General features: G+C 41.7%; 1 protein-coding gene across 8 annotated transcripts in view; it reads left to right on the forward strand.

The window, feature by feature from the left end:
• DYRK3 (dual specificity tyrosine phosphorylation regulated kinase 3) overlaps window positions 1–23387 on the forward strand; it is a 38814-nt gene that overhangs the window by 13101 nt on the left and 2326 nt on the right. The window contains exons 1-3 of one of the 8 annotated variants that reach the window (XM_033152881.1): window positions 12040–12140; window positions 12457–12519; window positions 22308–22386. Coding sequence is in view for 4 of the 8 variants with exons in the window: in XM_033152877.1 (XP_033008768.1) it covers window positions 9289–9371; window positions 12029–12140 (195 nt within the window). In the remaining 4 variants the exon portion in view is untranslated. Of the gene's footprint in view, window positions 1–9204; window positions 9372–12024; window positions 12141–12456; window positions 12520–22307; window positions 22387–23387 lie in introns of those variants that run through there. The other 7 variants (XM_033152877.1, XM_033152878.1, XM_033152880.1 and 4 more) reach the window with 7 other exon arrangements.

Below are 23387 nucleotides of genomic sequence, written 5' to 3' on the forward strand. Positions count from 1 at the left end.
GGGAAAGACTCAGAACTGAACTACGTGGTTTGCTCTGAGCAGCTACTTGCAGGATCAGACCTTGGGTTGGTTTATTTGGTGCTTGTTTGCATTCCGACATTGCTGTTAAACCCCATTGTTTCCTGGTTTGATTTGATCTGTCGATTGACCAGCATGTCAACCGTAGCCTATACTGATTTCTAGTTATTAGGATTTTATCCTCGGGGCTTACCGTATTTTAAAGCTTTCTTCAGTTGTAAAACGTAAGTAATTACATAAGGTAGTTTTATAGTGGCTAGAGAGTTAAACTCCCCACTTGGCCATGAATCTCACTGGATGACCTTGGGCCAGCCACCAACTTCCAGCATAACCTACCTCACAGGGTTGTTGTGAGGATGATATAGAGAGGGGGGGGAGAGTCATACACTGAACTTACTGGTGAGATGCAAATGCAATAATAATATATATCTTAGTGCTATATTCTATCTGATTTTTTTTCTAGCAGTTTCATCACTTGGCATTGTTTTTTCAAATTCGTTGGTTTTTTTGTTTTTGTTTTTGTTGCTGACTAAAATTTTGTTACTAAAATTAATATGCTATGGGTGAAGTTGTATCTAAGGAACAATACATTTCGATATGTTAGTATCTGTCTGTCTTGGAAGACAATGGAGGAGTGTGCCTTGGGGGGTGAAGATTAGAAAGTTAAAGCACCTGCAGTGGCTGTAGAGACTAATAGGGGAGATGTGTTTTGTTGCAGCTGGGGCAGATGAATGTGTTTGGTTGTGCTGCTGCAGATGCACCATGGTGTTTCTTCTCTGCGCTCCTCCCAACAGTCATTCCTCCTCTGGTCACTGCTATGGATGCATGACCTGACTGTTTCAATGCACTGCAACCATCTGCAAGGGATTCCCACACGATGGGATTGATGATGCCAGCCTTTATGTCACATTTGCAGACATCTTTGTAATGCAGAATTTGTCTGCCAACATACCTGGTGCCTAAAGCCAGTTTCCCGTAGAGCCTATCCTTGGGGACCCTGCCATCTTCCATTCTTTGGACATGACCAAGCCAGGGTAAATGTTGTAGAGACAGGAGTGCAAACATGCTAGGAATGTGGGCTTGGGGGAGCACATCTTTGTTTAAGACTCTGTCCTACCATGTGATGCCCAAAGTATTTCTTATGCAGCACATATGGCATTGAGATGTCACTCCTGTTGACTGTACATGGCTCACTTTTATAAAGCAGCATGTTCAGCACACAACCCTGGTAGTCCTTCATCTTGGTATTGTTAGCATCACATTCTCCCATATCCTTTGGAGAGGCGAGCTTTGCCAATACACTTGTCCAGTTTGTGTTGATGGAGAGGTTGCTGGTTATGGTGGAACCCAGCTGAGGCATGGAGTGCTGGTGATGTCCCGACTCAGGATGTTAGTCTTTGTCAGGCTCAACTCCCTGCAGGCTTGGGCAAAATGGTTGATGAGTCTCTGTAGAGCAGGGGTCAGCAACCTTTTTTAGCCGTGGGCCAGTCCACTGTCTCTCAGACCATGTGGTGGGCCAGACTATATATATTTGGGGGGGGGGGGGTGAACGAATTCCTATGCCCCACAAGTAACCCAGAGATGCATTTTAAATAAAAGCACACATTCTACTCATGTAAAAAACACCAGGCAGGTCCCACAAATGACCCAGAGATGCATTTTAAATAAAAGGACACATTCTACTCATGTAAAAACACGCTGATTCCTGGACTGTCCATGGGCTGGATAGAGAAGGTGATTGGGCCGCATCCAGCCCACGGCCTTAGATTGCCTACCCCTGCTGTAGAGTTTTCTCAGAATGAACTTCAAGGCTGTGTCATCTGCAAACAACATCTCAGATAAAGACCCGCCAGGCTGCCACACTTTTGTCTTGGCGAGGTTGAACAGACCCCCGTCGCTCCTCAAATGAAAGTACAAACTGCAGACTTTGACTATATGTATATTGTACTGTTTTTTTCTGAATGAAGTGTATCCTTATTAAATAGATGCAACTGGGCTTCCCAATCATGGGCCTATTTAGTATCCATGTTACAATCACTTGACATTTGTCATGGACTGTTTACAGCATAGCAGTAATCTGGAGATTAGTATTTAAATCCTGAAGACTCCAGGACAATCATAGGGTTTTGGCAGCATTCCTAAGTTAGCAGACAGTTGAAAAAACAAGATGTTCTAAGAGCCTGCAACTGGCCTATTGTATTTAATTATTCAGACTGCTGCTTTTCTAAGGAGGATACAGGGATTACAATCTGAGTGAGTTGTGTGTACTGAAGATGGCCATGAAAGCATTAGCAAACATAGTGAATGGCGTAAACCCAGGGCCTGTCATGGGCAAGATTCTGTTGCCTTAGCTACAGCGTTGCGTCATCCTGGAGATGTAAAATACAGTGCAGCAAGGAGAGTCCAGTTGCCCATGGCAATGGGGCTAATATCCTACATTATTAAGGGTATCAAAAGTCTAATGAGCTAGCGAAATAGCAGGGAGTATATGCCAAAGTGGGGGGGGGGGATATGTACAAAGGATCGCTACAGCAGAGGAGTGCAGACTTCAGGCTTGTGGGATCTGTTTTGAGTTTTACTAGAACCCTGAGATCAACCAACTAGAACCAGGTGCAAAGGACATAAATTTAGAATTAAAGAACATGGTTCTTATGTGCATCTGCTGTGAACAGGGGTTTTGTGTCGGAAGTGAAATGAGCTTACAATCCTCACAAAATTCTATTTCTGGTCACTCCAAGCTTTCTTCATTGTACTAATTAGTAGGGTGGATACATGTTGTTGTTCCTGTTGCTTGCTGATCTGCTGCACATCACCCAAAGATTTACTAGTAGATCCACATCTACCTTTAGCTCACCCCTGACCTAGAAGTCTTCACCTCCCTTGGATTTCCCCTGAGGCTTTACTGGAATCAGCAAGCTTACTCAAAGAAGAACAAGGTCAGACTTGTGGGCAGTCTAAACTCATTCTGAAACCATATATCTGATGAGGTTCATCCTCCTGTCATTATAACGATACCATAAGGAAGATTTCCAATATGATCCATATAAGTAGCTGTAAATGGTGTTACTTTTGTTTGGACCTAGTGCCACATTGATCTGTGGTCCAGGAGTCGCATGTCAAAGTCAGTGTGGCCAAAGGGTAAAGCGGCCATAGACATTATTTTAATTTTGGTGTAACAAAAACCTTTTGGCATCACAGTATCACAGCAAGGGACTTATGGAAGTTCTTAAAAAAACATACAAAGCAGCAAAACACCTTTTGGCATCACAGCAGGGGATCCATGTGTTGTTTTTTAATTACTTGGTGGGAGGTCTTGTGTGACCACAAAACCCAGCCCATGGGCTCCTTTTAGCTACTATTTGTTCTTTTAAGATATGCACAATTTTTCTTTGCCAAAAGCTGTACTTTTACATTAAAGAGGAAGGTAGAATGTGAAGGTTGCAGAAACTTGATTGGCTGTTGTCTTTCTTTAACTACTGTTCTTCTCATGACACTTTCCAATAAAATACTGTGCATTTATGCTTGCATCAGAAGGTATAGCAGATATAATAGTCAGGTAAGACCGTGCTTCTGTGCATACCTTTTGGGGATAAGCCCCATTGACCTTAGTAGAACTTCAAAGTTAAAATGAATAGAATTGCACTGCAAATGTTTAAGGTTCCTACCTGTCATGATCTATGCAAACTACAATCCTAAACACACTCATTAAAGAGTAAGTCTTATCAAATTCAGAGGGACTTATTTCTGAGTAAATACACATAGGATTGTGTGGGCCAGTAGCTTTCTGCATATCCATAAGGATGAAAGCCCCTGAATCTCTGAAACTACTATCTAGCTGTTTCCAGTTGCAAGATTAGAGCAATTAACATTTAACTCTTAATGTAAAGCTATTTCAACATTTGTCTGGCTGCTGCTGATTTGCTTTTAAAAAATGATTCAAAGCCCAGGCACATCAAGCAAAAATGTGTAAAACATTCTAGGGATAAGCTATTTGATGGAAACCAGAGAATAACTCTCATACTCTGAAGATTATTGATTAAAATCTGGTACAAGATAAGTAAATGTTCTGGTTTTATTCTATTTCTACCTTGATGGTGAAATACTATGGCTATCACAGCATGGTGTTTATTATTGATTAATATAATTTGCTATACAGGTGGGTAGCCGTGTTGGTCTGCCATAGTCAAAACAAAATCGAAAATTCTTTCTAGTGGCACCTTAGAGACCAACTGAGTTTGTTCCTGGTATGAGCTTTCGTGTTTGTTCCTGGTATGAGCCTTCTTCACCTCTGAAGAAGTGTGCATGCACACGAAAGCTCATACCAGGAACAAACTCAGTTGGTCTCTAAGGTGCCACTAGAAAGAATTTTCGATTTTATAATTTGCTATATATATATATATAGACTGAATTTATGTAAAATATTTGCACACCTGATTCTTTCTACATAAAGAGAGGAAGCAAAAATTGAAGCAAAAACGCCTACAATGTGCTTGTTGTATGTTCGCCTCAGTGTAATGTAGCGTGAATTGAAAATCACATCTCACTGATACCCTGTTTCTCCTAAAATAAGACATAGCCATAAAATAAGCCATAGCAGGATTTCTATGCATTTGCGAAATATAAGCCGTTCCCCAAAAATAAGCCATACCCCGAAAATAAGCCATAGTGACGTGGTACCTCCCATTAAAACAGCCTGGAGAGGCGTGGCTATGCAGCCTACCGATGCAACACGGTTAAAATAAGACATCCCCTGAAAATAAGCCATACTGTGTTTTGTTGAGTGAAAAAAAATATAAGACGGTGTCTTATTTTAGGAGAAACACGGTAACTCCTGTGTAAGGAAAAAACTTGGACAGCCTTCTTCAGAATAATCTTGAGCAGAGGATAAATTGAGCTTTTCTAACCTGCTACCTTTGACATATCGTTGGGACTACAGCCCCCACCATTCCTAAACACTGGCCATCTAGCTGGATCTGCAGTAAGTTTGCAGTTCAACAACATCTGGAGGGCATCAGGTTGAGGAAGGCTGGATTACTTCTACCACTTGTTTATATCCCATTTTCATTCATTTATTATTTCTATGTCACTTTTTACTCACATGAGTCACAAGCAGCTTACATACAATGAATAAGAACATAGTAGAACATCACAGTTACAACATAAATCATATAAAATAATTAAAAATTAGTAAAACAACCTATAAAGCGCCATTAACAAAATAACAAAAAAAACCCAGGCTAAACAACACAGCTGCAAGATAAGTAATAAAATTCATAAAGCATTACAGCAGTCATAATCCACAAACCGATATTAACTACGTTAACAACTAACAATCAAAAACAAACTAAGCACTCCCATGTGTTCAAAGTAGTCTATACAATCCCCTTCCCCGTTTCATTTTATGGCCCAAAGCCACCCAATGAGCTTCATGGAGAATTCCAAATACACTTCACTGTAGTCTACATGCCATAGTTTTTCTGCTTATCTTTACACTGACAATATGAGAATCTGTCATGAATTGGCGAACAAATAGCCAATACAGGCTTTATGAGGTCCAAAATCCATATTGAGGCAATACCAATATTAGGCTTTTTGGTTCTTCATATTTCTACTATTGTAGTAAAAAGCTATTTCACAACTTGTGTCAGATATGCATTCGTAATTATTTGAGAGGTAACTGAAATACCTCAACCATGCATCTCAAGGGACAACCTGACTGACTTGCCTCCATATTCCAAGATAGAGCACAGCTGGTCTGGGATACGTAATTCATGTGGAGGAAAAATGTGGTTTTGACATGAATCTACACAATATATATATATTTAATGGACCATTCCCTGTGAGACTACAAAGCATAGAAAGCAATTAGAATACAATAAATGGCAAACCGGCTAAACACCTAAAATGTGATTGGGGTTGGGAGGCAGCAGATATTTATTGTGACCTTTGCTTCCCTTAAGGAAAATGGCATGGTACAGCACATATGCCCCGAGAGACATGAGCAAGGCTGTGATCCCTGTTAACAGCACCAGATGGCTCTCAGCATTGCTTTTGCAAAATTATTCGATATGCTTGAAAAGAAAACCCAAATATTTGATCATGGGATATTCATAATAAAGCCTTATTCATAAACCCTTTCATTTAAGGAGGGTAGCATTCCAAATTAAACTGATACACACGTATTAGTGCTAATGAGAGTGTTGTTGTCTAAAGATGCAAGAATAGTCAACAAAAGGTAGCATTTTCAACCGTGAGGAGGTCAGTGGGAGTTTTCAGCTAAAAAGAAAGAAAGATTCTAAGAACTGAAGGATGGATAAAAACTCACTTTAGGGATCAAGAGAAAGGAAGGCATATTGAACACAACGTTTGTTTAGCTGCAGTTTGGTTGAAGTTATGTCAATATTTTTCATTCTTAGTACAAAATTGATTTTAAATGTGGTAGCTGGGTGTCAGCAAATAATTTTCTCTGCATCCCAAGCTCTCATTGCTTGGGATGCACAGAAGCTCCACACACAAAGCCCAAAACCTTTTCTTGGCTGCATACAGATAGTAGCTATTCAACACATTATGTTTTATTTTGATTGGCATAGGCATAACTTAAGGACAACTTATAATGTATAAACCTACAATAAACAGGTGGACAGACTTCAAGTATTGCAATCTATTTTGTTCTGCTGTAGCCTACTATTTTCATTGCCTGCTAAAAACTTTTTTGTTTAGGCCCAACCTGTTATGTCAAGTTGGAATGTATTTTAATATGTAATTTTATTTTATAATAATAGAACTGTAGAGTTGGAAGGGACCCTAAGGATCACCTAGTCCAACCCCCTGCAATGCAGAAATATGCAGCTGTCCCATACAAGGATCGAACCTGCAACCTTGGTATTATTAGCACCACACTCTAAGCAACTGAACTATCCATATATTTTTAACTGCTAGCTTTATTTTTATTTTTATATTTTGTAGGTTGGCTTGCTTTTAACTTCTTTTATCAATAATTTCAATGTATATTATATATTTTATGTAAGCTAGTTTGAGGTTTCTACAATATGTTGTTGTTGTTGTTGTTGTTTAGTCGTTTAGTTGTGTCCGACTCTTTGTGACCCCATGGACCAGAGCACACCAGGCACTCCTGTCTTCCACTGCCTCCCGCAGTTTGGTCAAACTCATGTTAGTAGCTTCTACAATATAGTGGTGTACAAATGCTGTTAAATAAAAACAAAACAAATATTATTAGAATCCTGATGCCTACCAACTGGAGTGTGGTGCAAAATATGTGTGGGTGTTCCTGCAGAGTTGACCCAAGACATATTGATGCCTGAGGTGAAGAACAAGATGGTGCCCCTGTCTAGATGGGCAGTTGAATCTTACTTCAGTACTGGTGACAGCATTGTGCAGTACACCTGGGGACAGCAGGTTGCATTGAGGGAGCGTATGACCCACCATTGTCATCCTGTAAGACATCATTTATATTAAAAAGTATATCAAGCTATATCAAATTTATATGAAATCCATATCAAGCAATGTCAAATTTATATCAAAAGACAGGACTTCTGGGGAATGGGGTGGGGCACCTGACACTTTTTGTTTGACATAATGTATGTCCTATGTTGTGCTGCATTCCCTTTTCACCAACCTGCCAGGGGCCATAGGTCAGCAAAAAAGTGGGTGGAACCAAGGCCAGTCCAAGACATCTGGGCATCTGAGGTGAACCACAAGATGGTGTCCCCCTCCCTGCCAGGGAAGAAAGGATGAGTGAAGATCTAAATCAGGACTCCAAGGTGGGGGGATAAGGATCTACATCAGGATCTGCTGCCTCTCTGGATCCTGCTGCCTGAGGCAGTCACCCCACCTTGCTTCACTGATGAAGCAATACAGTACATGTGTATTACATTTGTACAGTAGGCTAGTAACTACACACCCTTACACACCCCTCTCTTTCCTCCATCCAGACAAGCAACAGGCATTATTGGAGTTCAAAAACACAGGGGGAGAGATCAAAGAACCACATTTTGGCCACTGGGTTTGTGTTTCCCCACCCTTGCCCTACACAATCAGGAGCACAGTTTGTCAGGCATTGTAGATGCCACTCAACAAAACAATCCTCTGTTAAAGATAAATTCCTAACCAAAGCTTTAAAACACAGCTTAATGCTGAAATCCTATGCACACTCTGGTGGGAGTAAGCCCCACCGAACTCAAATGTTCTGAGTGGGCAGGCATACAATTACACTGGAAATAAATGTAGCCTAGTTTTATCTGGTTTGTCAGATTGAATGTGTTTTGGATCTTCTAGTGTCAGGTGGACATACACTTGGCCTGTTGCTGAAAGTATTCAAGCCTGGGAGTTAAACAGAACTGTTTAGTAGGCAGAAAGATAAAACAGAAACAAGGGAAGTTGCCTTTTATCAAGCCAGATCACTTGTCCATCTAGCTAAGAACTGTAGCCTATTGTTTACCGTGATTGGCAAGTGGCTTTCCAGGATGTTAGGCAGGGGTCTTTCCCAGCCTGACCTGGAGATGCTGAGTGTTACCCTTGGGACCGTCTACGTGCAAAGCAGTTGCTTTATACCACTGAGCTATGGCTTTCCTCCTCAAAATAATAAAACCACGGTTTCTTGGAATACTTATGAGTGAACACGTATACCCATGCGTTGCACCCGTCTTGTGGTGGTGCTGACACCTTAAAAGACCTGGCAGCTTTGTTTAGGAGAACACTTGCTTCTGACCGAGAGCTTGCGGCGTAATAACTGTTAGGGCAGCCCATGCTGCAATAAGCGCCAACCACAGTTCACGAAAGCTCAGGCCATAATGAACGTGTTAGTCTTCAAGGTGCCACAAGGCTCTGTGTTGTTGTTCGAGTTCGACGTGGCTTCGCAGCGTACAGACAAGAGGCGCCTTTTGAGGTCCCGGCAAGGTTCCTAAGGCGTGGCCCTAAAACTAAAACACACACACACACACTGGGGTTGCTCAAATTATTTTTATTTACCAAGCCCCCTGCCAGCAACCCCCCCCCCCCACCGCTTTCTCTTCCCCCACTCATCCCCTTTCCCCCCTCGGCGCCCTCCCGTTTCCTTTCTCTTGTCCCCGATAGCCTCCTCCTCCCACCGCGCAAGCGCATAGAGGGGCCAAGCAGACGTTCCCTTAGCAACCGCGCCCTGAGCACTGCCGCGGCCCCGCCCGCCGTGCTACAGCCTCAGAGGAGAAAGAGGGGAGCGAGCGAACGAGGCAGGCAAGCAGCGCGAGCCGGAGTGTGGGCCTGGCTAGGGTGATGGGGCGCAGGGCCCGCGGGCTTCCACCCCGCTACCGCCATGATGCTGCTGAGCAGGAAGCCGGAGGGTCCCCTCACTGCAGGTAATAACGGCCCCTCCCGGGCGCGGAGGTTAGATGGGGCTCCCTGGGTCTCTACCTCGGATCTTATTCCTTCCCTCCCCCCCCCCGACTTGGAATGGATCCCTCCACTCCTCGAGGCGAGAGGGCCTTTGGGCCATTCGAAGACTCGGAGAGGGGGGGTCCCGCGGGGCTTCTCGCGGAAGAGGACAAGAGGAGAGGCGAAGTATCGATCTGTATTATTGCATATGCAGCGGTACGCACATGCCGCTCTGGCCCCGCTTTCTCGGAGAGAGGCCACGTCGCGCCTGCCTCGTCCACCCCCGTTTTGAGCAACGGGGATTTGGAGGTGGGGGCCCCCCGATCGCCTACATTGGGAGGGGAGGCTGTTGGGTTGTTTTACGAAGGAAAAGAGTCTCTCAAGCGATCCCGCGTCCTGCCCTGTGCGTGCATGCGAGTGTGTGACATCCACTTCTTTGTTGTTCCTTTTCCCACCCTGCGCCCTTCCGTTAGATCGATTACGAGGAGTTTAAAAGGATAACTCATCCGTTTTAGGTGATCTGGATCCGCAGTATAATGCAGCGGGGGCATATTGTGGAGGAGGATAGCGGGGGGGGGGACTCTAGCACCAGAGAGAGGGATGGTGGGAGAGAAAGAGGCAGACATGAGGTTGCGGCAAGCTTGTTTTGAAGCTAAGGGCCGGCCGGGGTTTTTTTTTTTTTTTGGTTTTTGGTTGTTGTTTTTTTGCAGGGGTCGCGACGGAGATGGCACCGTCGGCAAAAATGCTAAAAGCCCGGTCCTGTTGTGGGTTAAGCCTCGTTGCGGGATTGGCCGCCAAGTAAACATGCACGCGATTGCAATCGGAGCTTGTGGGTTGCATCCAACTAAGTTTTACTCAAGGGTAGACCTACCGGAAATAATGAGCCTGGGTTAGCCATGTTCCTTGTTTTCAATGGGTCTGCTCTTGAGTAGGACTAGCAGTGGATTCGGCCCTACGTGTTTTCGCTGGGGTGGTGATAGAGGAGAGAGAGAGAGAGAGAGAGAGAGAGAAAATGCGGATGGAGCCTCGGGAAGCGTGTCGGGACGGGTTCCCCAGGAGACCAGGGGAAAACTCCCCATCGCACGAGAGGTTTAAAATGCCAGTCGGGACAAAGCAGCCGGCGTCTGATTTTAACGGATAAGCTGGGAGAGTTGGGAGGGTTGACGGGGCTGCCTTGTGCTTCACCATAGGAAACGACGTCGATTTCAGCCTTTTCTTTCTTTCTAAGGTTCTGTAACAATTGCTTTGTTAGGTCTGGGCAAGTTTAACACCAGGGGAAGGTTGATCAGTATGGATCTGAAATGGTCTCATGTTTCAGAGCACTTTGTGTGTAAACGCATATCCAAAATGCTATATGACTTTAAGAGACTTAGAAGCAGGCCAGATTCCTTCAAGTCACTGCCAAATTCTGCATAAGGAAGAATTTTTATTTTGACATTTTTCCGTTGGCAACTTAGTTGACTTCTTTTTAACTGTTTTCAATTAGGACAAGGAGCATTCATTTGTTCAGATCAGCAGTACTCCCCATGTAACTATTTTGTTTGTTAGTTTTGCAATCCAAGTTTAAAAAGAAAGGCAATTTCTTTAGCGATCAAGTAAGGTGGGGTGAGGAACCTATTTCTTTCTTTTCCTTCACACCATTGATTTTTTCTGTTTCACTGTGTATAGAACACATTTGTTAAAACAGCCTCTTCAGGAATAGAATACAGTTTTATAGCTATGCATATTTGTCAGTATCAAACTCTGGTCTGTGGCATTTATGTGGGGGGGGGAGGACAATAAATGCAACATTCAAGTGAAAATATAATCATTTGCACAGGCCAAGGATAACTGGTTGGAATATAACTTCTAACTGGAGATCAGTTTAAAACAAAAATGTAGAAAATTAAGGTAATATTTACAGCTCATTCTTTTGCATGTTTGCTTGGAAGCAAGCCTACACTAGCCTTAGTGTAAGTAATGTTGAAGGTGGTGTTTTTAAAGTTACATAGCAATATAATATTTGTAGACAACTGTGTTTGTGACCCAATACACGTATTGATTGTGTACTAATTTGTATTTCTGGAACTATTCTTCTCTGTCACATTAAGCAGACATTGATTCATAAGTGCAGTGCAACACATTTGCACTTTCACTTAACTTAGAAGGAATTTTATCTACTATTTATTGGCTTATTTTGCAACCTTTAAATAAAGATGTTACAGAATTGTATACTCCTCTCAGGTAATTTTCTTTAAAACACAAAGATTTTAAGATTTTCTTGATACTTGTGATAAATGGACCTGGTTTGAGAGCTTGCTCCATAAACAAATCCTAAAGCTAAGTGAACATTTAGCCTAGTGGTATGGAACCTGTGGCCCTTCAGATGTTGCTGGACAACAATTCCCATCATCTCTGACTTGGCTATGCTGGCTGGGGACAATGAGCTATGGAGTCCTAAAACATGTTGGGGGCCACAGGTTTCCAATATCTGATCTAGCGTTAAGAAACCGGTTTTTAGCCGTGTTAGGTAGTTGCTGCTTTTTTCTTTCATTTTTTTCATCCTGTGCAAATTTAAATGGCTTACTGAAAAATAAATTATAAATAACGTTTGTATGAATTGGTGTTAGTTTTTACTGACCATCTTGTTATTTCCAGCCAGGTTTGGAGATGGCTTGTACGATTCCTACATGAGAATAGATCAGATTAGATATACAGATCCTACAAATGAAGAATGCACCCCTTCTGGACTTCCGTCACTGGGGAGACCTAATGTAAGTAATTTCAAGAATCTTGGATTCTGTCTCCAGTGTTGCGAAACATTAATACAGCTGTATCCATGAAGAAGGTTGTTAATGATGCATTTTGTTCTTACTGACTTTATTCCAGGCCCTAGGATATGCTGTTTAACATGATCTAGAATGTTACTTAATAACTGGATGCAACTCATGATACTAATGTATGTGTGTTTTATTAGTAACTCATTCCTGTCTTAACAAGTACAGCCTTGCAACTCAGTTTTCTGGGGGTAGTCACCCCACTGCTGCTCTGCCTGCCTTACTGCTTCTCTTTCCCCCTCCCCTATTGTAGCATAGCCCCAGGAGGTGCTCATGATGTGGGAGAGGGCCTGGTGACAACAACTGGCATGCCCAGGTAAGGGAACAGAGAGCAGCTTTAATATCTCTTGACAAGAGGGCTGAATTAAGAAGTGCCAAAAGCCTGCCTGTCTCTGTGCAGACAGTACACCTAGCACTTTAGAGGTTCTCTGGTCCTTTCTGCAGTGGCAAAAAATATGCTTAAAAGCTATCTTCTAAATTTCCAAGCTTGTTCTAGACATCCATTTGTATTCCTCAGGGGAAACATCAATATATGAAGTTAGAAATGAACTATTTATTTATTTATTGAATTTCTATACTGTCCTATACCCAGAGGACTCAAAATATTATTATTGAATTCATTCTCTTCCAGCTTACATCAGAGTAAAAGTTGCAAGAGCAGCTCTTCTGTGACTTTATTCTTCCAACTGTTAAATAAATCAATTTTCTCTAGGATAAGACAGAAGTAAAATCTGATTGGTGAAGAAGCAAGCCATGGATAGTAGAACTGATAATTGTGTTTGTGCTCTCTTTGTTGGTCAGAAGTGAAAGAGATCATACTATAGGTGCAGCAATCTGCTGTGTTATATGGGGACCTGTGTCTGTTGCATTTATACTTGGCACAGGAGTACTAGGACTGCAGCTGTGTGTATCTGAATATACTTAAACTTTTAAATGCAGCTAGGCATTTATAGGGCTGAAATAGTACTTTTGTGTTTATGTATTATGGGTGTTGTTTTTATTTCTTCATGTGCTCCCAGTAAATAAGGAACCCTATTATTATTTTTTAGAACACCACTATTCCCTGTCACTTGAATTCTATTTTTATAGACATGATAGATGTTTTAATCAGAGTTGTATTTCTTTGGAAGCTGACTGAAGTGGCTCATTTGGGTTGCATCAATTATATCCAGCTGTGGCAATGATGTTAACTGTAAGATGATGTGTAAATACTTTCCAGCAACAGGGGAATTCTATTCTGAGTGAAACCAAAGATTCCCTGCATAGTCTGATCACTGAGAGAAGAAACTGGCATGTACAGTTTTAGCATTCTATCATGCCATGATTGCTTATTGGAAACTTGTGGCTAAAAGCCAGAGGGGAGTAATGGATTAGAATGTGACATAGAGATGTGAAAGCAAATGCATTGGGTCAGATCATGACTGTCATAAACGGGTGTTTGTCAGCTTGTGACACCTAACAATACTTTTTGCCCTCCCCCTGTCTTGGCAAGTGTGTGTATGTGTGTGCATACACGCATATTCAAATCATTTATGAATGCATATAAAAGGGAATACCATTTTTTTACGCCATCATTGAATTTTGTGCCCCTTTAAAAAAAACAATCAAACATCCATGCGCCTGTTCAGATTATTTATGCTGTGTTTTCTTATAAACCCTTTCAGTCATGGATTTCTAGCTTTTTGAAGTACAGTCCTCTGTACACTTATGTGGGGATAAGCACATTTGAAATTAGTGGGACTTGCTTCTTAGAAAATATCCATTGATAATTCTGTAATTTCAATATCCTGTTTCTGAAATCTTTGTGAGCTGCCATATGTAGAGACTTCTTTAAAAAGTATAACTAAGAATTATATCTAAATCTATAATGGCATTTGACTTATTGACCCAAGTGAAATTGAGGAATATTTAAATATCTTAAATGTTATTTGTATTATCAATGAGGTTTAGGGAGGAAATAAAAAGTCCAATGTATGCAACCAGCATCTGCTTTAAACTTTACCTAAGGTAAACATTACTGAATGTATTCAGTTAACTTAAGGTTCATACCATGGGATTTTGTTTGTTTGTTTTTTGTTTGCCTTTCCCCTCAACCCTTCAAATACTTTTCCATTCTGAGCATGTGTGCAAGGTTTTTTTCTGTGCCATGGGCACATGCAATAAAAACAATACTTCCAGGAAGTGCACAACAGTGTAAGACCAAATGTTACTAGCTTTAGTTCTCATGTTTCACAGTGAGCAAAATGAAGGCTTGTATTATTTTGTGGGGGACAATATATGTTTCCATTAAAAATAAAAACAGCACTCAGCTCTTGCATAAAAGTGCCATTTTCCTGACTTTGTATAGTTTTTGTGCAAAGAATGTTAGAGGTCTTGTGCACAACTGCCATGTTACTTTTTAAAAATAATTTAAAAAGTCTGATATGTGCATTGCAATTATAATCTCAGAAGTAATCCACCAAAATTACTGAGTGGAGGTCTACAGAGAATAATTCCTGAACTGTGCATGCCTTCAGCATGTGGCAGTCAGTGGAAATAAATGTTTTTGTTTCGCATTAGGGTCTGCCTGAAACAAAAACTGGCTAGGTTGTGAGGATTAGGTGAGGTGCAAACAGAAGGGGCCACCCACTGAAACATCATACACATGACAAATTGCCCCCAACCCACACAAGAAAATGCAACTAGCTTCCATACCAGTGATGACCGCTAATGTATAATAAGGCAGAAGAAGTGTGCATGCACATGAAAGCTCATACCAAGAACAAACTTAGTTGGTCTCTAAGGTGCTACTGGAAAGATTTTTTTATTTTGTTTTGACTATGGCAGACCAACACAGCTACCCACCTGTAACAAGGCAATTTTTGCTTATTGGATTTTCCACAGTGAAGGAAATCCAGATTAACTGTAGTACTATGGACTGGAGTTTTGATGCTGACAAATTTGTATGGACACTCTTGAGAAACCTATGTGCACAAGCAGCACTGAGTCTACAATAAACTGTCTGGAAATGCCCTTGTCTTCTAATACTGCAGACTTAGTGTTCTAAGGAGTTAGTCCTATTGTACTTACAGACAGTCCTGAGCATGGTTACTCAGAAGTAAATAGCGCAATATTAAGAGAACAAGCAATCTTCCAAGGCTAGCCTATATTGGGAGTGTTCAAAAAGCTGATCTGAACAACACACCACATGTGTTGTCACTCATTTCTCTTGGCTGCTAACAGCTAGTCTATGGGCTAAGTAAACTATGTAGTCCAGCTCTTGCAAGAGGAAGTGTTGGAAGCAGGGTGACAGGTTACTCTGAAGTCATCTGATTGGAAATGGAACTTGTAGTTAAAATTGTAATGTGGGTCAGTCTGCCAAAAGTCATCTGATCATTATCCAGCTGGCTATTCTACTGGAGAGAGGACTTTGCATCCCAGCTGTCTCAGATAAGTCAGGTTACTAAACCTGAACAACAAGATTGGGAATGCTAACCAGGTGTGAAATGTGTTGATGGATGGTTCCAATTTCCAGTTAAGCCAAGCCAAACTATAGTAAAGTGGCTTCTGACATCCCACAGTCTAAGCCAGGCATAGGCAACCTTCGGCTCTCCAGATGTTTCGGACTACAATTCCCATCATCCCTGACCACTGGTCCTGTTAGCTAGGGATCATGGGAGTTGTAGGCCAAAACATCTGGAGAGCCGAAGGTTGCCTATGCCTGGTCTAAGCACACTTACGCCAGCTGGAGCACCATAGAATTTGGCATGAATGATCTGTACTGGCAACATTGTACTAACATCAGGATTATGTTGACATAATAACACAAATTAACCAGCTTTACCTCTGTTGTGGTGTGACATCCTGCAGGTGCAGGGACCAATAAAGGTGGTGTAGGATATGTTGCAAAGGAGCCATCTGAATCATAAACTCTCTCAGACTCTGCTCCTGGCCCCTATGTCAGTTACACTGACATAAAAATGGTGAGACCATTCAACTCAGTGGAGAGTTGAAACACACTATAACCCTTCTGCTCTGGACACAGCTCCACAGACATAGGATGCAGATAGTGCTGCGCTCAATTACATCACACCTACAGCAGTACTGTATATAAATCCTGACAGGCGCTATAGCATGGGGCTTTGCTAGGAATACTTGGAGCATGCAAGGGAGAACTTTAGTAATAGGAGCTATGGAGAAAGGGCACTTTACACATACTGCCTCATCAGGACACCTCTAGGAAGAGCAGGTTGCTAACACCTTCTTGCAGCCCCTATAGGTACTCTGTCTCTAGTCTCCACACACAAACAGCAAAATGCATGTTGATTCTGCCATTGTACCTAGGGATGCACACACACCACATAGTTAAGCATGGGAAGGGTACCATGCTACATAGTGGCCCCGCCCCACTTCAGTATTGTTTGCTTTGTATTGGCTAACCATTCTTCCTCCCTCCACAGCTAGTAGCATTGCCACCCACACAGGAGAGGTAAGTACATTCAGTAAGGGAGGGGGAGGCCAGTCGCCATGAACCCCCACATGAAGGTAAGCTCTCTGTTGATGAATGGCAGGAACTGCACTCTAACCATTGCTTGCCAAATACTCACGATCCCTTTTGCAGTTGAGGGCATGGAGCAGAACAAAACACTGCAACTTCCTACAAGAGATAGGTAAGTATTGTTTTGGTGATCACAATCCACTCCCCATTGGGGGTTTGGTGAAGGGAGACAGCACTCTCTCACACACACTTGATCAAAAACACCAGGTGAGCATTGTGGTCTAGGAACTATGTGCTGCAGCTCCTGACCATTCTTCTCTACTGTCTGTGTGCCCCCCCCCCACGGCGCTCCATAGTCTGACCTTGAACAGAAGCTGTAGCTTCTTCCTTACTCCCAGCACCACTGCAGACCAAGTGAAGCCTTCAGCATTACCATACAGTAACCTGTATGATTCTGGCTGTTTCTCTGTGGGGTTGCCAACTTTCACTTTTTCCAGTGCCTAAGTTGCATTATGGACAGTTGCACACTGTGGTGACGGATGGCACTGCAGAGTAAACTGCACCTGCTATCCTGTTGTCTTATACAACTTTCATAAAAGTCTGGCAACCCCATCCATGTATCTTGGATGCTGTTTAGTAAAATGCTTGCTTTTTGTTATAGCTGTCCATTCGTTTGTTACTGGAGGTGAGCAGGTTGGGATCATTTCCACATCCCAGAGTATGTTCTGTCCTCTGCTTGCCTCAGGAAGGGACTTTAAGTGAAAAGGGTCTTCGGGGAATTCTTTGCTATTAGGTCTGAAGAGATGCAACATTTCCACTCACTTGCCGTTTTACCTCCAGTAAGGGTAAAAGGCAGTCTCCTCTGCACTCACAAGCAGCCTGGTCACTGCTACCGTGATGAATGAGGCAGGCAGTTTGGAGGTGGAGGAGAGACCTGGGCAAACAAGCATGAGGGATGTTTGACTAGATGGAACCAATGATACAAAAGGCAACCTACGTCATCTGAAAGCCAGGCAATTGACTCATGCAACACTCCTCTGACACTGCACTGTTTTCCAGAGGAAGATTACATCTTGGTTTTACCCTAGAAGCTCCTGCCTGTGAAATGTGTGCTATTCTGCTGGGTTAGGGCTCATAGAAAGCTGCATCATACTCAGACCATCTAGTTCAGTATTGTCTAAGTGACTCTTCAGGGTTATATAAGAGCCATTCCATGCCCTATATAGAAATGAGAATTGAACCTTTATCATGTAAGCATGCTCACTGTGATAGGACCCTTTTCCTCATGTACCCTCTTTGTCCTGGTATGCACAGTCACATGGCTAAACTATATTCTAGTGCTACATGCACAGACCTCTCCAAGCCCAAGTAAAACATTGAGCTCATGCATTCTCCCTCCTCCTGACACCAAGTTTGTTTTTGCCAGTAAAGAATCTTGGCTTAGCATTTTGTACAAACCAAGGTGCCTGTTTTAAAACAAACCATGGTTGGTCTCTAAGCAAGCCTCATTAAAGCATGTGTTATGATTCTGGCTTGTTTAGTATGGTTTAGTATTTAGTATAATCTGAACAGGGTTGATGCAATGCATCCTCCTGTCTCCTCCTGTGGCTAGTGTGTTATGTACTTAGTGGAGTGTACCATGTACGCGTTCTAGTTCTACCTTCTCCCTACTTCTCCCTCACTTTTGCATCTGACATGCCTGTTGCAGGTAAGACATGCAAAAGGTGAGTCTGACCACGTTTCTGCCATCCCCTAGTAGGGCCGACTTCTTTTGTATCCTGGAACTCTATGCTGTGAACCATGACACTGTTTCTGCTGTGGTGCCCATTCTCTCTCTTCCATTTTGTATTGGGGAGTCAGAAGGGTGATTTTGTTATAGGATGATATACCCATCTTTTCCCTCTAGAAGGAGTGCTCAAGCAGGCTTACCATATATCTGTGCCTGTGAACACACAGTTTTTATGCTGCTGTTGCATGTCACCAACTTTTGGTTTACGAATTGATCCCATTAAAGTTACACTGATACAACAGCAATATAAGTGGTCACAAGTGTATCTGAGACCATATGACTTTGTTTCAATGTGCCATGGCTTAAGGCTGCTAAAAATATAGCATAATTGATACATCTTGCAAGCTGAAAAATTTATATTATTTAAATGTATTGGTGTAAAGGAAGTTTACTGCATGGAAATGCTCACAAAATATTTACATGATTAGAATAACATTAGTTTTGCAGAATTGTGGACTTGAATTTAAGGGGAAATGTCAATGAACTTTTAAGTACAGCTACACTGTTGAGTCTGGGGGAAAGAGTATTTCGCCCTAAGAATTCAAACTCTTCTCTTTTATTGAAAGTTAATCTTGAATAAATCAATACAGTGTGATACAGTTGTATGTAGTTCTGGAAGTGCCTCACCAAAGACTCCGGACCAAGCTTAGCAGTCATGGAATAATATAAGAGGCCCTTTTGTGGATCAGTAACTGGTTAAGAAACAGGAAGCAGAGGGCAGAAATAAATGGACAGTTCTCCAATGGCAAGATGTAGCAAGTAGAGTACCCCCAGGATCAGTATTGTGCTTTTTAATTGGTTCATAAATAATTTAGAATTAGGGTTGAGCAGTGATGGAGCCAAGTAAGCTGATGATACCAAATTATTCCAGGTGGTTAAAACAATAAGGAACTGTGAAGAGCTCCAAAATACTGTGTAAACGGGCAATAAAATGGCAAATGCAATTAAATGTTTAAAAAAAGAGTAAAGTAATGTACACCATATGCATGCTCATGGGGTCAGAACTAGAAGTGACTGAGCAGAAACAAGACCTTGGCGTAGTGGAGAGCTCAATGAAGATGTCAACCCAGTTTGCAGCAGTTATGAAAAAGGCAACGTGTTCGGAATGCTTGCAAAATGAATTGAAAATAAAACTGCGAGTATCATAATGCTGTTATACAAATCTGTGGTGCAACTGCACTTGGAATACCATACACATTGCTGTACAGTCACAGGATAGGTGGACATGGCTTACCCAAAATGGCCTGGCACGCCTAATTGGGCCAACAGAATGGAGGTTCCCCACCCCTGATGTAGACTAACAATGTCTGTGTACAGTGGTACCTCTGGTTGTGCATGGGATCCATTCCGGAGCTCCAGTCGGATCCCGAGGTGTTCGTATCTGGAGGTGCTGCTTCTGTGTATGCGCATCCACACGGTGTAGTGCTTTTGTGCATGCACATGCAGCAAAACCCTGAAAAATACTTCTGGGTTTGCCACGCATGTATCCCGAAGGTGAACGTAAATAGAGGTACCACTGTACTTCCCAAGTAATCTCAAACAAAGCATTGTTGAAAAGTTATCATAGTTAAATTTTGATATTTTGTTTCATTGACAGTGTATTATGGGGCCCATTTAGTCCCTGCACCCCTTTTCTTCAGTGTAGTCTCATATTTGACAAGTTTGTCAAAATAGATTTTGTTTTGGAAAATGCCTAGCCTTATTCAGAGTACACAGTGCATGTAATATGTGTGTCTGTTTTCAGGCTTTTCATAATAGAAGGTTGGACTTTTTCTGAAACCTGAAACAGACTTTCCTGTTCTACATTTTGTAATATATTGAAAGTATTTTTCTAGGTCTTCTGGATTGTTATGGTTACTTTCCATAATAATGGTGGTCCAGTAGATGAGATCTAGCAGTTAAGCAGATGGCTAATCTGGCTGCTAATTACAGTCTTAAAACGTGTGTTTTAAGGGGCCCTTGAGCTCCGCTGTCTTGTTTGGATGCCTTTTTGACAGTTCTGAAAACAACAGAAAGCAGATGTGCTTTTTATTGTAGCTTGTTCAGGAGAGAAGAGAAAGGTTACCTGTAGGGCACTGTACTAAGAAATGGGTGAATGTTAAAAGGATATTAATACTTTATAGAAGTTGAAATTCTTTGTTATTTCCTTTCTCATTTTCCCCACCAGCAGGAAATGACTTGAGTAATGGGAACTGGGCAAAGAGTGGCATAGCTGTTTGAATTCTAGTGCATTAAATGGTTGCTTGATGTCGGGAGGCCCAGGTCCATACTCAGAGCAGTGCAGAGAAATGAGAGGTAGAGCTTTCTCAAGCTAATGTCTTCCTGTGGGAGTTTGTTGCAAGCCTGTGTGGGTGTTGCCTCCGTGTTTGTACAAAAGACTAATCATTAGTCCTCTGTTCTTAAAAACCAATCAAACCAAACCCAAATAGTTTTCAAACTTTCTTCTTATCAGCATGACCTCAGTTTATTTCCTTGTAGGATCACTGTCAAAATAGAGAATGTGTTGTGAAACAAAATACTGCCCTAGGTGGTATGAGGCTTACTCATACCATGCATTTCTTTCAGAGCAGAGAATGGGGAAAGAGCTATGTCATGGAATCAGGTGGTCAGTAGCTTTCTTTTGGAAGGGAGGAGGCTTTCCTAGGCAATATAGATAACCAGTATGAAGAAGGATATAGCAGGGAATTCACCTCAAACATGTATGTTGCATTTACATGCTTTGGGAAAATAGTTCTAACTTGATCATGGTACTTTGAGGATTGCAAAATATGGTATTTTGATCATGGAAAGGAAGTTAGGTGCTGAGGTTGGGTTTGTAGAGAGAGATGGCATTTCTGTGCCATGTAAATATGTTTATGGAAAAGTGGTTATCACTCCATATTAAATTCCTCTCTCCAAATCCTGTTTGGTTTTTTGTGCCATTAAAACAATGCTTCTCTGACACTTGGCAAGTTTTATATTTTGTAGCATGAAAGCTGGAAACTTGGGTTTACAGAACTCAAAAGCTGAACTCATTCAATGCCAGCTTCCAAGTACTATAATTTTTAGGCACATTACCCACCATCCTTGGGACAGATGGGTCCAAGAATCTTCCTCATTTATTGGTCAGAGGAAAGAGTCTGAAATAGTTCAGTCTGTGGCACCATGCAGCTTTAAACCTTTGCCTTTTTGTGCTTGTCAGATGCCAAATCTCTTCACCTTTAAGTGATAGCAGAATGTCTTTTCAGACATGTGCCTCTTTGTTATTGTGTGTTAATCCATAGCAAGTATCAGTTTTTAAATAAAAAAATAAAAAATCCCTTCCAGTAGCACCTTAGAGACCAACTAAGTTTGTTCTTGGTATGAGCTTTTGTGTGCATGCACACTTCTTCAGATATCTGGTATCTCATACAAAGAACAAACTTACTTGGTCTCTAAGGTGCTACTGGAAGGAATTTTTTTATTTTTTATTTTGTTTCGACTACGGCAGATCAACATGGCTACCTACGTGTAACACGTTTTTAAATGCTATACTTATTTACCTTTTTATTTCAAGGTGTGACCTTTTAGGTTGCAGATAAACATGGTATGCTGTACAAAATTGCAGCTCACTAAGGTTCAATTCCAGTTTGCTTTTCTCATTTTGGCTCCTTAACTTTACTGTAAAATGAAGAGAAGAATCTGTCCGGAATTCGTCAGGCAAGTGGTGGATTGGAAAGCAGACATTTCTGAAAATGGAGTTTCCCCTAAAACCTGGATTTCTTACTGAGTTACAGAGAATTAGTGTCATTTTGAATTATTTGCTGCAAGTGGCCTTCTTATTCAGAATTTTACACTGTCTGTCATTCTTTCTCTGCAGTTCAGCCATAAGCCCAGCGAAGAATGTGTTACTAAAATGCTAATTCTCTGGATCATATTTTCTATGAATTCCTGGAAAGGTGTGTGTCTCAAAATGTACTGTCTACATTTTCCAGGCAGATATAGCAGTTAAGTAGTAATCAGGAAGAACAGACAGCTTTATCTCTTAAAACTTTTCTTTTTCTCAGCCAATGGGATAAACTGTGTATTGGCAGAAAGATATGCAAGTTATTTTCCATGAGTTGTTATTTTGCTGCTATGTTGGGATGATAGACAGTAACTTGCTATACAGGAAATGGATAGCATCACTCACCAGTTATCTTCAGACATGTGTATATTTTTACTGAAATGGAAGTTCTATTTTCAGTTTCAAGGATTGGCTATCTTTATTTTGAGATTAAAGGCTAGAATGGAAAGCAGATGTTTCTGCACTTTCCACAGTTGTTGTACAATATAGCACAGAAGCTTGTAACTTCCTTGCAGTGCAGAACTAAAAGCAGTATGAACTTTAAGTGTGTCTGTTGCCTCACTCCTTGGATAGAATTTTAGGTCTACCTTCGTATATTACACTGAAATCTTGTAGAAATGAGAAACTTCTTTATTATGTTTTCTTACCAATTTCAGTTTGCTCTTTTCACTGGGGAAAATATTTAGTCCCTTATTGGCACAGGATAGCAAAAGTTCCTTTCTAGGACAGATGCAAAACGTGTTCAGTTCTGCCTTGCTATATAGCTTCAAATAAAGTAGATGGGAACTGTGGATAGACATATGAGAGTGGTATGGAGCCCTTGGTAACAAAATGAGAATTCACCCATTGCCCTGGCCACCATTCCATTTGCCCTTTGAAAAGGCTTCTATCATAACCTGCTTCTGCTTTGCATCCCCTCTGTGTGCCTATTTGTGGTGTTTTGTATATTTTCATCCTTGTAGTTTGCTTCCTGTGGTTCTACGATGGCAAATATGCATACTTCAGCTATGGCTTGGCTTATGCCAGGGGTTGCCACCGTGGACCAATGAGCACATAAAAAACTGGGGAAACTGCCATGGGCACTACGCGCATAGCAGAACCGAGCACTCACTG

The sequence above is a fragment of the Lacerta agilis genome, chromosome 6 (genome assembly GCF_009819535.1).
Source record: "Lacerta agilis isolate rLacAgi1 chromosome 6, rLacAgi1.pri, whole genome shotgun sequence".
Lineage (NCBI taxonomy): Eukaryota > Metazoa > Chordata > Lepidosauria > Squamata > Lacertidae > Lacerta > Lacerta agilis.